At 40.4% G+C, this 16267-nt stretch overlaps 1 protein-coding gene across 3 annotated transcripts in view; it reads right to left on the reverse strand.

The window, feature by feature from the left end:
- Positions 1–7407: 7407 nt before the first annotated feature.
- Positions 7408–16267, reverse strand: part of LOC121367942 (histidine ammonia-lyase-like) — a 39251-nt gene continuing 30391 nt past the window's right edge. For all 3 annotated transcript variants that reach the window (XM_041492408.1, XM_041492410.1, XM_041492409.1), the window contains exons 16-22: positions 14842–14907; positions 13735–13813; positions 12551–12637; positions 10713–10847; positions 9987–10095; positions 8171–8240; positions 7408–7731 (exon numbers count right to left, since the gene is read on the reverse strand). In XM_041492408.1, the coding sequence (XP_041348342.1) occupies positions 7570–7731; positions 8171–8240; positions 9987–10095; positions 10713–10847; positions 12551–12637; positions 13735–13813; positions 14842–14907 (708 nt within the window). In that variant the 3' untranslated portion in view covers positions 7408–7569. The remainder of the gene's footprint in view (positions 7732–8170; positions 8241–9986; positions 10096–10712; positions 10848–12550; positions 12638–13734; positions 13814–14841; positions 14908–16267) is intronic.

Consider the following 16267-nt stretch of genomic DNA (forward strand, 5'->3'; position numbering starts at 1 on the left):
TGACTCGACCCCCCCCCCCCCCCCCACACACACACATTTACGATTATTTATACTGATATATACTCTTCAAAAGAAGAAACGCAAAACCACATTGTCGTAACATTTGGAGAATTGATTTAATTATTGAATGGTGAGTCCGATAATTACCAAATGTTGCAGGATTGTTCACAATTCACTCTAGTCCATTGTGAGTAAGTGATAGGACACATCACCAAGGTCAAGGTCATCTGGAGTCAATACCGGGTGTGGCCTCCGCGTGTGTTGACAACTGCCTGGCACCGCCTGCCCATTGAAGCAACCAGAGTACGGATGACGTCCCGGGGGATGGTGGCCCACTCGGCCTGCAAGGCTGCTGCCAGCTCGGGCAGGGTCTGGGGCTGTGGTTGTCGCTGTCGGAGGCGTCGGTCCAACTCGTCCCATAGATGCTCAGTTGGGTTCAAATCCGGTGATATCGATGGCCAAGGAAGGACATTAATGTTGTTGTTCTGTAGGAAAGCCGTTGTGAGACGTGCTGTGTGAGGCCTGGCGTTGTCATGTTGGAACACTGCGTTGGCGTTGGCCATAACTGGAACGATGTGTGGCCGGAGGATCTGGTCAATGTAGCCCTGTGCATTCAGGTTGCCCTGCACGTGGACCAGGTCAGTTCTGCCAGTGTGTGAGATGGCTGCCCACACCATGACACTACCCCCGCCGAATCTGTCCACTTCCTGCACGCAGTTTGCCGCATAACGTTCACCACGACGCCTATACACGCGACATCTTCCATCATGACGTCGGAGCAGAAATCGGGACTCGTCACTGAACCACACCTGTCTCCATCGCAGTTGAGGCCATTGTCGATGAATCTGGCACCACTGCAGTCGGAGTCGACGGTGTTGTGGTGTTAAGATGACACCTCGAACTGGACATCTGGCACGAATTCCTACCTCACGTAGGCGGTTCCGTACGGTCTGGTCGGATATCCTGCGCAAACCTGGTATTACTGCGGCTGTGGAGGTGGCAGTAGTCAATCGTTCCCGAAGGTGGCGTACCCGGATGTAGCGGTCCTGCCCGGGGGTAGTGACCCGTGGTCGACCGGATCTAGGGAGGTCACGTGTTGATCCATGTTGCTGGTAACGGTCCCACAGTCTGGAGATGGTGCTTGGGGACACATGGAATGCCCTGACAACGGCCGTTCTGGATTCGCCTGCGTCTAGTCGGCCGATGGCATTGTTTCTCTGCGGTTCACTGAGACGTGGCATGTCCTGGATTGTCAACTGTCGGCCAGATACAGAGGCCAGGCAAGCGAACACCCTGCACTTTTATACTGTCGGTGTTCATGTTGCACGTGCAGACAACGCACGTGCAGTGGTGACATGGTTTGCACGTGGCTGCGTTTTTGCGAATATTCACATTTTGGAACTTTATTGCACAGTAGCTGCGTTTTATCGAATGTAACCGTGGGAATGTGTTTGGGACATGCAATGACCTTATATTCACAAAGCATGAACCGGTAGGAAACATAAAATCGGAGTTATAACCCATTTGTACCCTTTTGCGTTTCTTTTTTTGAAGAGTATATATATATAATTATATATATATATATTTATTTTTTATTTTTTATTATTTTTTTAAAGCATTTGAAGGTGATCTGTGGACCGTTTTTCTCGGCCATTATAGCATCCAATTGTTGCCACAGTTTAACATCTCCTGCGAAGCTACTGAAATCGCCCATAAAAGGGTGCAGAGAAGTAAATTGACCAATGAGCGTCGTGTTGCCAATTGACCAATGAGCGTCGTGTGCTTTTAAAATACACCCCCTATTTGAATAAAATAATTTATGAGTTTGAAAATAGGTAAGAAATTGGATCTCTGACAGGAATTGCACCTACATTTATGGTGCACAGTTGTGTTGAATGAGATCTCACTTTCCATGAGTGATTTGTACATACCGAGTATGAATACATGGTCGGGGTTGAGAGACTTCCTAGCAGCCGTGAAATGGCAAAATGGGGGGTGCCTCCAAAAATAAGAGATTATTTCCAGATTTAGGTTGACATCACCCAGTTCAGACATACTTGCTGCACAAAACAAGGACTGGCCATCATCACTACATGTGTGATTCACCTGGGAAAATTCGCTTTTTCTATTTTTTTTAATTTATGTTAATATAGTGGACAGTGTGTTATGATTTACTTCGCTGCTACCAAAAACCTGTCTGTCACGCCCCCCCCCCCCCCATTTGTTATTAGTTGTGATGGAGACTATTTCGTCAAGGGACGTTACTCTTCGCACGCATGTGCAATAGGAATGTGAAAGTAGTCTACTGAGGTCTCACTACACAGATGTCATCTGCCATTGAAACCCATGTTAAACTGCCCAACATCAAGCGAAGATTGCCCATAGAACGGGTTCTCGTTGGCACTAACAACATACACCATTGAAAACATACATTATATAAGCATTTATTTTCACTCCAAAATTGAGAACATTTCCGTCTCAGTTTTTTGCTATATGACCGTATCTGGCTGTAGTACCGGTCCGAACAGGTGGTTCATTAACCGATTCACTCCGGCTGTCACTTGCGCTATATACCCATGTCCCAAAAGGTCGATGCACAATATTACAAAATAACATGGGCAAAATACAGCCAGAAGGCTTACCATTAAACATACATATTGTTTTGATTCTCCACCATTTCCTAGAAGTGAATATGTGAACCATAACATGTGTCCCAATTAGGAACGGACCGTGATTAATGAACTCTCACCCGGAAGTCATCTGTGTAGTGAGACCTGAGCATTTAAAACCAAGTGAGTCCATTCTAATTACAGACTAACCATAACCCTGATTCTTTTGGCGATAAGTATATTTATTCTGGCTTGAGATGAAGTTTAGCGTGCTTCACAGCAAAAGTGCACAATACGGGTGGGGTGGTGGCAGGGGGAGGGGTCATCTGCTGGAGCAAATCCTAAAAAAACCCCGGGAAAAAACGATAGAGAGATTCGTGCAAAATGAGCTAGTCTAAGGTCTTTTTACCTTGCATTTCCATCATTCTACCCGCAAAATTAGTTGTAATCCATGTAAAAATACGTATTATTACCCATATGGACAGAGAGAAGTGGGGAAAAAAACAAACAAAACAAAAACATTTCTTCCCCTACATACGTTTTGACGTCATAAACAGTGCTTCACTATAGGTGGTTCATTGTGTGTAAGAATAGTTTCCATGGTGGAAGACATGTCAACAACTAACTTACGTCATAAACAGTGCTTCACTATAGGCGGTTCATTGTATGTAAGAATAGTTTCCATGGTGGAAGGCATGTCAACAACTAACTTACGTCATCAGCGATACGTTCGTCACAGCTATGACGCAACGCTGCCTCTTGTTCAAAACTTATTTTCAACAACAGTAATAATATCGTTGGAAAATCTTCCAAAAAATGATAAATATTCAAAATGGGCAAGGCGAGGGAAGGACAACACCAGTTCACGAGTGTAAGATAAACGGTATTGCCGAGTAGTGAGTTGGGTATTCTCTAAGTGATTCCTTTGCAATCCTATATAGCTGCACTGGCGTAGGAAGCGCGGGTGAGGGTATACTTTAAAGATATTTTGGTTTATATTTGCATTATAATAGTGTAAAAGTGTGTAAATATAAAACTTTGTCACCCCCCCCCCCCAACTTGTTGGCACCTTCATACGCCACTGTAGCTGTGTGTGTGTGTGTGTGTGTGTGTGTGTGTGTGTGTGTGTGTGTGTGAAGAAATGAAGGTAATCAGTGGCAGATCAATGAGGTGGAATGCCAAGGGAACTTTGGGGGACTGTTGCAGATAATAAGAAAAAAAAGAAGAAAGAAATGTTTTATTTAACGACGCACTCAACACATTTTAATTACGGTTATATGGCGTCAGACATATGGTTAAGGACCACACAGATATTGAGAGGAAACCCGCTGTCGCCACTTCATGGGCTACTCTTTCCTATTATCAGCAAGGGATCTTTTATATGCACCATCCCAGACAGGATAGCACATACCACGGCCTTTGATATACCAGTCGTGGTGCACTGGCTGTGACGAGAAATAGTCCAATGGGCCAACCGACAGGGATCGATCCCAGACCGACCTGGTAATAATAAGCAAACAATTGATATAAATATTAGCATTTTATTTTTACGGAATTTAACAAATTCATTGCTGGGACAGTTTTGAATGTCAGCTTGAAGCAGTTTTGCATTTGCTAAGTGGATTAGCATATCTGCGAAGTCATTTTTATTTGCTGTTGAATTACATTTCATTTGCTGCTGAATCACTCTTCATTTGCTGCAGGATTAACTTTCAACGTCAGCATGGATCATTGTACATCAATATAACGTCAGCATGGCCTTTATATTCCACCACATCGAGCGTACTGATAACATTTCCCATACTAGTATACTGTAACACAGTACACTCAAACTCGATTTAAAAAAAAGTAAATTTCGTTTTATTTAACGACGCCATTATAGAGCACATTGATTTGTTATCTTATCATCGGCTATTGGACTTCAAACATATGGTCATTCTGACAGTTTTTTTATATGTACACAAAACGATCATATTACGATACTGAAACCCCGGTGTATGTTGGTGATACGACACAACTTACTTCGTTATCTTGTACCTGTCATTTATACTTTATACCCACACCCGAGCAAGCCAGGGGTATTAAGAAAATAAAGACTTCGTGTGTTTTTAGTCCGTATGGTCGTATTTTGTTCCAGGTTCGTCGGATATGCATGCATTGAAATACCTGGCATTCTGGGCCAGGCAGCCACATGGTATTGTTTAATGTTCACCCAGGACTGTTTGTGGACCGCACCCCCACCAATTGATCGGGTGATGTTGAAAGAAAATGGGCTATGTCGCAACACTCGACGTAAAGACTCATGTTTGATGTGCTGACGACGAAGAGGTTTTTTCTTCTTCTTTCTCTCTTTTTATTTCTCCCTTCCCCCTCTCCCTTTCTTTGGTCAACCAGTGCTTTACGACTGGCATATGAAAGCGAATTTTAATTTACAATATTCTTTGTTGTACAATACCGGTAGGATCTATCTATCAATTCATCCAATCTAATTAAAATTAGCTCCACTATTACATGTGGATCTAACACCAGCCAGTTGGAGCTCATGTCCACCAATCAAAACCTTACTTGCAGAATCCTGCCAGTGATTTAAAACTAACAACACTGCGTAGTCCCCAATGTCCAGGTAACATTTCGTCTGTAAATAATAATTTAAATATTGACCAATCACACTTCGCCTTTTATAACGTTATTTGGGAGCATACAAATTCTAAAAATATCGGACGAGTCTATTTTAGTGGCCGCAGTACAGCGAACCATACCAATACGTACGGGGTGGGTTATCAGTCTTCAATTTTACATTAAAAATTAATTATTTATTTATTAAAAAAAAAACTAAATCAGTCTTCAGTTTTACATTACAAATTATTTATTTTATAAAATAAAACATGTTTTAAGGCATTCGTAATTCACACGAAACATGCCGTATACCCTCAGGATAATTCGGAATGTTTTCAAATTATTTTTAAATCACTGGCAGGATTCTGCAAGTAAGGTTTTGATTGGTGGACATGAGCTCCAACTGGCTGGTGTTAGATCCACATGTAATAGTGGAGCTAATTTTAATTAGATTGCAATTCATCAACCCATCCATCCGTCCATCTGTCGATCTATGTCTGTCTGTCTATCTATCTATCTATCTATCTATCTATCTATCTATCTGTCTGTCTGTCGGTCAGTTCGTTCCTCCGTCCATCTGTCCATCTTTTTATTTCTCCCTAATCCTCCATTCCTTTCTTTCCCATAATGGGGAGGGAGGGTGGTGGTTCGAACGAACAATGCAATATCAGGCTATTCACAAAAATGTCCAAAGAAAATATCGACAAATCAATTCGTATTCGAATCGCCCCTGACTTTATCTTTGACTGTTGTTAAGTTTACAAACATATGTTTGACAATTTATATCATCGACTATTATGTTTATCTCGAGCCACGGATATCTCGAACTTGGTGGTTCGGTCCCTTCAACATCGAGATACCTAAGTTTGACTGTATATATATATATATATTTGGATGGATGGATAGATAGATAGATAGATACATATAGGTAAATAGATAGATATAGGTAGGTAGATAGATAGACAGACAGACAGGCAGGCAGGGAGACAGACATACAGACCTATACATCGATAGATGGATTAGATAAGATTTGATAGATAGATAAACAGACAGACGTGCACATCGATCGATTAGATAGATAAATAGATATGAATGATACTTGGCCCATCTTCATAAATCGAGGCTAATATTGGTTCCTCGTATTCAGCCTTGATACATGTAGTCAAGATTACTGATATCCACTACTAGCGCCCTCTATTGGAAGAAAATTTGTAACACCGATTATGTCCCTTACACGATGACATCGCTGACCAATCGCAGCATCGGTAACATGTGACAATCTTGAAAGCAATATCAAAAATTAAGCGCCGGACGCTGACGCTACCATCTTTGTTTACAATAACAAGGGAATCTATAAGGAGCGTTGAGATTCGTTGCAATCAGATCTCATCGCATCCAATGAAATTTAAGCATTTTGTAGCACGATTTCTTGACGACATGTATCAAGGCTGAATACGAGAAACGAATATTAGCCTTGATTTATGAAGATGTGGTCAGCCAGGTATGCCTATGACCAACACATCAACACCCCCACCCCATAATTATGGCCCGCGTGACTATTTCTGGCACATTCTCAAGTTTGAGTGAATGGATGAATGTTTAACGACACCCCAGCACGAAAAATACACCGGCTATTGGTTGTCGAAATTTTAGGTCGTGTAATACACCAAGGTGGTAAAACAAAACATGAAGGAGTTTCCAAAGTGTTAGTTAACTCAATGTTGGAAATCGATCAAAACCTCCCCCCCACCCCCCCCCCCCCCCCGCAAAACCCACCAATAAAATCCCCCCACCAACAAACCCGACTTAAAGGCATACTGTCACAGACCACTGACCTATTTAATGGTCTAACAAAGTATTACCTGAACAAAAATAATTTGATTTGTCCCTAAATGTACTTTATCCAACCATCTTCATAACCACCATACTCCATTTATTAATGACATTCTGTGAAAATAATTGAATTATGGCAATAGTCCATAATTCAAAAACTAAAATTGCCGAGAGGGATGACATGGATTTCACTCCATCATGATTCAGTTAAGGTGATGCGATAGCTAGATCTGGTTTCCAACAATTAATGTAATTTTTATTTATTATCAATTTTTTGAGAAATAAGGTCCTTAAATCCGTGACAGTATGCCTTTAATGGGAAGACCAAATGTAAGGATGGCATTTGGCCTTGCATCAAACAACTTCATATATTTGTTATCAAACACCGCATTATGTGTAGAATGTTTCCGTAATGATCTCAAGTTTGAGATGCAAGTTCAGATATTGGACGCTTTAATAAACTCGGTAATAAACTGTCATGGGTCGTAATCATGTTGTCGTCGTCGTTGTTCTAGTTCTGCACCAGTGAAACCTTCGACACCCTCCGCTTCTTAGTGACGGGACCATTGGAGCTGTTATCGACACGAGAGGTCGTGGTAGGGGAGAACACTCTGGTTTCAACACTCTGCGTGGAGTGGTAATGATCCATCATTGGCTTCACGACTCTCCAAATCTGAAGTCACAAAAATAACACTTAAAGGCACATATTCGGTTTTAAAAATTCCAACTTTATATTACCCCAATACTTTTATAATAACATCTGAAGTCATGAATATAAACTGAACATTTAAAGGCACAGATTCTGCAAATGATAATAATAATTCGAAGTGAATATTTTATATTACCAGAAATACTAACAGTCAGCATTTTGAGAGTACAGCTAAAGCAATACATGCACCTTACCGTATCTCCTGAGTTCAAGGGCCATAACTCTTCCAAAAATGGGTATATCGACATTAAAGTCAAACATGATTTGTAACAGTACTTGATAAAGCTATATAGCATGGTGCAAACAAAACCCCAAAACGTCCAGAAAATTATATGTTGGACAGGAGGACGGATGGACAAATAGACAGACAGACCCATAGGAGACTAATAACATCCGTTATTACCTTGCCATCCTGCAGAAGCTTAGTGACACCATCAATGTCCGGTGCCATGTACCGATCAACCTTCCAAGGGCTGAAATCAAAATGGTAAAAATCGTATCTCAGTACAATTCGAAAACCCAATGGGCATTTTGACATGACCCAGACCTAGCCCTAGCCCTATTAGTATTTTTCTGAATGCGTCAACTGAAGTAAAATGCATATTTAGCAGGCTAATATCACATTCCCAAAAGTGGAATGATAACACACACCTAAGTATAGTGATAAAACATATTCAAGTAGACTGATAACACACCCAAGGCACGAAGGAAGGAAGGAAGGAAATGTTTTATTTAACGACACACTAAACATATTTTATTTATGGTTATATGGTGTCTGACATATGGTTATGGACCACACAGATATTGAAGAGGAAACCCGCTGTCGCCACTTCATGGGCTCTTTTTCGATTAGCAGCAAGGGATCTTTTATATGCACCATTCCACAGACAGGATAACACATACCACGGCTTTTGATATACCAGTTGTGGTGCACTGGCTGGAGCGAGAAATAGCCGAATGGGTCCACCGATGGGGATCGATACCACACTGACCGCGCATCGAGCGAACACTTTACCACTGGGCTACGTCCTGCCCACTCTCAAGGTACGAAGTAGACTGACAACACACATCCAAGTAGACTGATAATGATGACACCCAAGTACATACCCATGTAGACTAGTAATGACACCACATTACCAGACTAATAAAACACATCCATGTAGACTAATAAAATATACCCAAGTAGACTGATGACACACACCCAAGTAGACTTATAATGATTAGACAGACACAAATAAATGGATAATGACATACCCAAGTAGACTGATAACAAACTCCCATGTAGACTGATAATGATTACACAGACAAAAGTAAACAGATAACAAACACCCAAGTAGACTGATAACAACACCCAAGGAGACTGATAACAAACACCCAAGTAGATTGATAATTACACAGACACAAGTAGACTGGTAACAAACACCCATGTAGACTGATAATGATTACACAGATACAAGCAGACTGATATCAAACACCCAAGTTATTGATAATGATTACACAGACACATGTAGACTGATGACAAACACCCAAGTAGACTGATAATGATTACACAGACACAAGTAGAGACTGATAACAAACATCCAAGTAGACTGATAATTACACAGACACAAATAAATGGATAACGACATACCCAAGTAGACTGATAACACACACACCCAAGTAGACTGATAATAATTATACAGACCCAAGTAAACTGATAACCCTCACCCAAGTAGACTAACAATAGTAAAACATACCCAAGTAGACTGATAATTATTACACATACCCAAGTAGACTGATATCACACACCCATACAGACTGATATCACACCACCCATGTAGATTGATAATGATAACAGACCCAAGTAGACTGATGACACCACCCATGTAGACTGATAAAGCACACCCAAGTAGACTGATGACACCACCCATGTAGACTGATAAAGCACACCCAAGTAGACTGATGACACCACCCATGTAGACTGATAAGGCACACCCAAGTAGACTGATGACACCACCCATGTAGACTGATAAGGCACACCCAAGTAGACTAATGACACCACCATGTAGATCGATAAGGCACACCCGAGTAGACTGATGACACCACCCATGTAGACTGATAAAGCACACCCAAGTAGACTGATGACACAACCCATGTAGACTGATAAAGCACACCCAAGTAGACTGATGACACCACCCATGTAGACAGATAAGGCACACCCAATTAGATTGATGACATACCCAGCAACTTGTCTGACGAGTTTGTAGACTTCTTCCAGTGGCGCTGTGGTCTTCAGGGGCCGGAGGAACTCCATTGCCTGGCACGCTGCTAGCAGCTCAATGGCCAACACTACGTCAAAGAAAACGTCAGACATGAATACCGTAAACGCTTGAATACAAACTGGATGCTTCTGATTCTTTAAATTGAGGGTCAACTCGATTATTATTCAAGACATGGCTACTATTTGAAATTCAGCTTCCGTTAATTGGGTCGTGCTTGTGTAATACTGAAAACAACAATATGTATATACTGATGTACAATGAGATCCAGGAGCTTCAAATACACTGTTCAAATGAGTTGTGTTTAAGATCCCAGGTTGGCTTTTGCCTTTTTTTTCGTTCTGCATGATTCGTCCAGCTACTAGTCAGAACTGTGGCAGTTGTGCATTTATCCTAGCAGCCAGTGCATCACGACTGATATATCAAAGGCCGTGGTATGTGCTATCCTGTCTGGGATGGTGCATATAAAATATCCCTTGCTACTAATGAAAAATGTAGCGGGTTTCCTCTCTAAGACTATATGTCCAAATCACCACGTTTGACATCCAGTAGCCGATGATTAATAACTCAGTGTGCTCTAGTGGTGTCGTTAAACAAAACAACTTTAAATTTAACCTAGCATTATTGAAGTATTCACGGTAATTGTGTACCCGGGCAGTGATCAGATATTTTACGGTAATGCGTTACCTTGCTCCACGTGTTCGACGACTCTCAGCGCCTTCCTTGCCGCGAAGCCACCCATGGACACGTGGTCCTCGGTGCCGGCGCTCGTCGTCAGGGAGTCGATGGACGACGGGTGGCACAACACCTTGTTTTCAGACACTGTCAAGAAACAAAATGGCGTAATGTACATGTAGTTAACGATAGGTTACAAACTAACCATTTATACGATAACGATTAGTCTCTGTAACAATTAAAGTGGAAAAATATAATGAAAAAAAAGACGGTTTTATTGAAATCAGTACAATGTACAACTGGGAAAAAGATGACCAGCTTATACACGAGGCCGATGATTTTGTACTTGATATTTAGGGTCAAACTAAGAGGTCGATTATACAAGGAGTGGGCTAATAGACGGCAATATACGGTTATTTACTAATGCAAAATACAGAGATAATAAACTAATGTATAATCGTTGTCGAGGATTAAGCTGTATCCTAATCGCACGCGAGCGATTGTTTCAGAAATCATTGATTTCAAATGCCGCATCCTAACCGCACATATTTATCTGTAGCGCCGTACGCGTGCGGTTAGGATACGGCGATTGAAATCAACGAATTCTAAAATAATCGCTCGCATTGCTAGCGTCGCTCGCGTCCAGTTAGGAAGGAAGGAAATGTTTTATTTACTATCGGCAACCCACAAATCAGTCGTCGTGTCTTTTTAATATATATTTTGTAACACAAACCAATAAAATAGCAGACGACCACTATCGATATCGAAGGACATCAAGTGAGCTGTGTTTATAGGGGCGTTCTCATGATGCGATTAGTCGTACCGACTTGTCGCATGCGATGGAATCGTACTGTGAGAACACCTACATTGGAACGACTTTAATCTTATACGATAAATCGTATCTTAATCGTACCGATTAGAACATGTTCTATTTTTCACGACAAATCGTAAGCTCTCAGCCAATCAAATCACATTAAAGTACAACCGTTTAGTTTTGTCACTTCCGTGTTTTTTCACTTGCTTATAAACATGTCAAAATGTCCGGATTTCATGGGTCCATAAAACCGATTGTTGTCCAGATGTAGTTAATAATTGTTTTGTTACATAATGCCATCAGTAAATTGTCTACATTCATGTTTTCTTTATTTCAGTGGAAATTTGTAGGCACTTACATTTCCCGCAAAATATTTTTAAACTGACGAGCTTTGTTGGACATCATCAAATCTTATGACGTAATCGTAAATGGCGCGACTAATCGCATCATGAGAAGCCGCTTAAAGGGACAGTCCTGGGTTTACAACCATTGTAAAATGTTTCCAACCAATAGAGCCTTTTTGATGACGTAACATACAAATTAAATACATGTTCTTATTTAAAATATCAGTGTCTGTATTTACAAAGTGTTTGTTGTTGTCCTAATTCTTGTAGTAGTTGAAACCGGATTTTAATCCGAGTGCTACAAACATTACTATACCACAGCAAACACATTCGATATACAGACACTGGTATTCTGAAGAAAAAAAAGTATTTAGTATGAAATAGTAGTCGCCAACAAGGCTCTGTTATCGCAAACATCTTACAATGGCTACAAACTCAGGACAGTCCCTTTAAAATATTGGTCATTGCTATTGCTGATATATATTATATAGAGGATATATATTACGATGATGTAGTTGAAAAAGGAGTATTTTTTAGCAATAATTTTGTTATTGGTGCGGGACCACACAAGGTGTATACTAGATTGATCTGCGTGTCGTAGACTGTCGAATGTCCGACATACAATTCGTAGAATCGACCGAGGAGTTCCGAATTTGACTGTCACGTCACAGCATACCCGGATTATATCTTACCCAATGAGGCTGCCGTACAGTGCGCGATCATGAAGCCGGAGTTGAGACCGCCATCTGGTGTGAGAAACGCAGGCAACTCGCTGAGTGCTGCAAACAGAGATTTGATTGGTCAGTGGTCATGCACTACCTTTGTTCATTGGTTGAAAGGGATGGGATGTATGCGTATTAGGGAAGATGTGTAAAGGAAGTGGGGAGTAAGGGCAGAAAGAGGGTTGTCAGGAAGGGAGTACCAGTGGTGGAGGTATAACCTGGGTTGTGAATGAGGGCGTCAACCGGCCTCGGTAATGTCGTGGTTAAGCCATCGGGCATAAGGTTGGTAGGTACAGGGTTTACAGCTCGGTACCGGCTCCTACCCAGAGCGAGTTTTGTCGACTCAATGGGTAGGTGTAATACCACTACACCCTCTTCTCTTTCACTAACCACTAACTCACTGTCCTGAGCAGACATCCCAGATAGCTGAGGTGTGTGCCTAGGAAAGCGTGTTTGAACCAAAATTGGATATAAGCACGAAAATAAGTTGAAATGAATGAATGAATGAATGAAATGAGGGCGTCAGTCGTACTCCAGGAATATGAGTTTTACAGCTTTTCATCTGATGAAGATGAAGGATGTATAGCATTGAAAGAAAGAAAGAAAGAAATGTTTTATTTAACGACGCACTCAACACATTTTTATTTACGGTTATATGGCGCCAGACATATGGTTAAGGACCACACAGAGTTTGAGAGGAAACCCGCTGTCGCCACTACATGGGCTACTCTTTCCGATTAGCAGCAAGGGATCTTTTATTTGCGCTTCCCACAGGCAGGATAGCACAAACCATGGCCTTTGTTGAACCAGTTATGGATCAATGGTCGGTGCAAGTGGTTTACACCTACCCATTGAGCCTTGCGGAGCACTCACTCAGGGTTTGGAGTCGGTATCTGGATTAAAAATCCCACGCCTCGACTGAGATCCGAACCCAGAACCTACCAGCCTGTAGACCGATGGCCTAACCACGGTATGGCATTGAAGACTTAGTCATCACGTAGGAGCAGCCAGTTGTATGTCTTGAAATTGCATGTGTTATAAAACATGACGACTGATGTTCTAACCAACGGGTGTGTAAGCATATGTAATAATGAATATAACTGAACTATTCTGTTGGGTCAGTGATGGTTGGTGTTATTGTTCGCTACTCTCACCTGGGTTTACGAGTCTTTCGATCCGCCGCTCGCTCATATTGGACAGCTCGTGGATCCCGATGGCTAAATAATCGAGGACCTAAAATCGTTTTTAAAATAGAAACCAGTCAGAAATACTTTTCAGAAAAAAATCACACGGAGAACGTAATTGCCACACCAGACACATAATAATTATTGGGGCCTTTCAGCAATTACGTAATTCTTATAGAAGAAGGGGCGTTGGAATACGTTATGTTTGAATTCAAAATGTATGTTAATAAAATGTCATTATGTGAGCTGGGGATTTCGAACTAACAAATGCATGTTTACAGTGCAATAGTAAGCTATTTCCAGGGAAAATGTAAACAAAAGAGTCCGCTAGGTTCATATTCGACCCCCTCCATCCCCCCCCCCCCCCCCCCACACACACACACAGATCCAGACCACGATACGCCCCATATATTGGGTAATGGGAATGAAAAAAATTAAATTTGAATATAACTGACGGTACGTTTCTGCTGGTGTATTAGTAGTCCCCGAATACGCCATTAGCGCAGTTGCAATTTAAAAATTGCAATATATTAATACCACACTGTTACATAAGGTTTGCATCGAACGTTTGAATGAATGAATGAATGAATGAATGTTTAACGACACCCCAGCACGAAAAATACATCGGCTATTGGGTGTGAAACTATGGTAATGCAAACAAATAAGGTGATGATCAACATCAATATAAAAATTCAAGATTTAAATAAAAACAGTGTAAAGAACTGTACAAAAATACAAATATCACAGACGGCACACATAATTAACTACAGTTAAGTGGGTTTTCATGTTTTTTTGTGGCTGTTGTGATGGCCGAGCGCTTAAATTCGCGGGCAGTTAAATGTCTTGAGAATCTGTGCAGTAGGTTCGACTCCTGCTAACTGACACTTTGTGTTATTAAATATTAATTACGCCTCTTCACTAAGATCGTCACTAGTCCTGTTTTCTGTCCATTTTTAATGCTATTTTTTAAAAGTGCAGTTTTGTCAAGAAGTAATTTTGCTTTTTAATTCCATAGGATTCAAACTTCAATATTTATTTCATATACAGAGATAGATATATATTATTAAAATGGCTTACCTTCGCCGGATATTCTCCGTGAAAATTTCCACCAGACATGATTTCTCCAGTTTCAGCAAACACCATCTGTTATAGTTAAGGTACACACTTATGGGCAGACTTACAGTTCATAAACAAAAAACACCTGTTATAGTTAAGGTACACACAGATTGGCAGACTTACAGTTTATAAACAAAAAAAACATCTGTCATAGTTAAGATACACACTTATGGGCAGACTTACAGTTGATAAACAACAAACACCTGTCATAGTTAAGGTACACACAGATGGGCAGACTTACAGTTCATAAACAAAAAACACCTGTTATAGTTAAGGTACACACAGATTGGCAGACTTACAGTTTATAAGCAAAAAAACATCTGTCATAGTTAAGATACACACTTACGGGCAGACTTACAGTTCATAAACAAAAAACACCTGTTATAGTTAAGGTATACACACAGATTGGCACACTTACAGTTTATAAACCCCCCCCCCCCCCCAATAAAACAAACACCTGTTATAGTAAAGGTAAACACAGATGGGCACACTTACAGTTTATAAACAAAAAATCTTCTTTTTCAATGCAACGAATTAGGCTTTTAGACTGCAAGCATAATTCTCAAATATAAAAGAACTCTTCGGTGTTTCATTATTACGAGGTAAGTTAATTACAATTAACGTGGACTGATAGATTTAGTGATTTAGTTTCTACTAAAGGGAATCGTATTTTTTGTTTTCTCTTTTAACGTTTTGACTTTTATTATTTTATTTATTTATTTATTTATTTATGGGTAGTATTGTTGGGGTTCTTTGTTGTTTTATTTGTTTGCTTATTTTTGTTGCTTATTTGTTGTTAAGGGTTTGTTGAGTGTTGTCTTTGTTGGGGATTGTTTTTTTTTTTTTTGTTTTTGGGGGGGGGGGGGGTGTTTTTGTTTGTTTTTTCTTGTTTTGTTCGGTTTTTTGTTGTTGTTTGTTTTGATTTGTTGTGGGGTTAGTTTTCTTGGAGGAAACGTTTTTTGTTTGTTTGTTTGTTCGTTCGTTTGTATGTTTATTGTTGTTGTTGTTTTTGTTTGTTTTTTCGGCGATGCTCTTATCGCTTTTCGCTTCCGGTTTTTAAAATTGTTTTGCAAGTCGACTGAAACCACAAACAGGTGAGGATTTCAAACCGGACTTCTCCGTTAAGTGTTAATTATATAATATGTCAGTCAAGGTCACACAAATTCTATAGTGTACATTCTTCTCTAGCCGATACTAGTAACTACAGATACTTTTGCAAACATTTTTAAATGGCTGGCATGATTTAAAACAAACGAAATCCCCCCTCTATTTATAACTATATAGTCATATTTTAGTTATGTACCAAAATAACAAGAGAAATATGAAGATTGTATTATGCAGCTAAAGTACTTGTCTTGAGAAATTAAATTAATTATATTGTAGGCAA

The sequence above is a fragment of the Gigantopelta aegis genome, chromosome 3 (genome assembly GCF_016097555.1).
Source record: "Gigantopelta aegis isolate Gae_Host chromosome 3, Gae_host_genome, whole genome shotgun sequence".
NCBI classification, from domain to species: domain Eukaryota; kingdom Metazoa; phylum Mollusca; class Gastropoda; order Neomphalida; family Peltospiridae; genus Gigantopelta; species Gigantopelta aegis.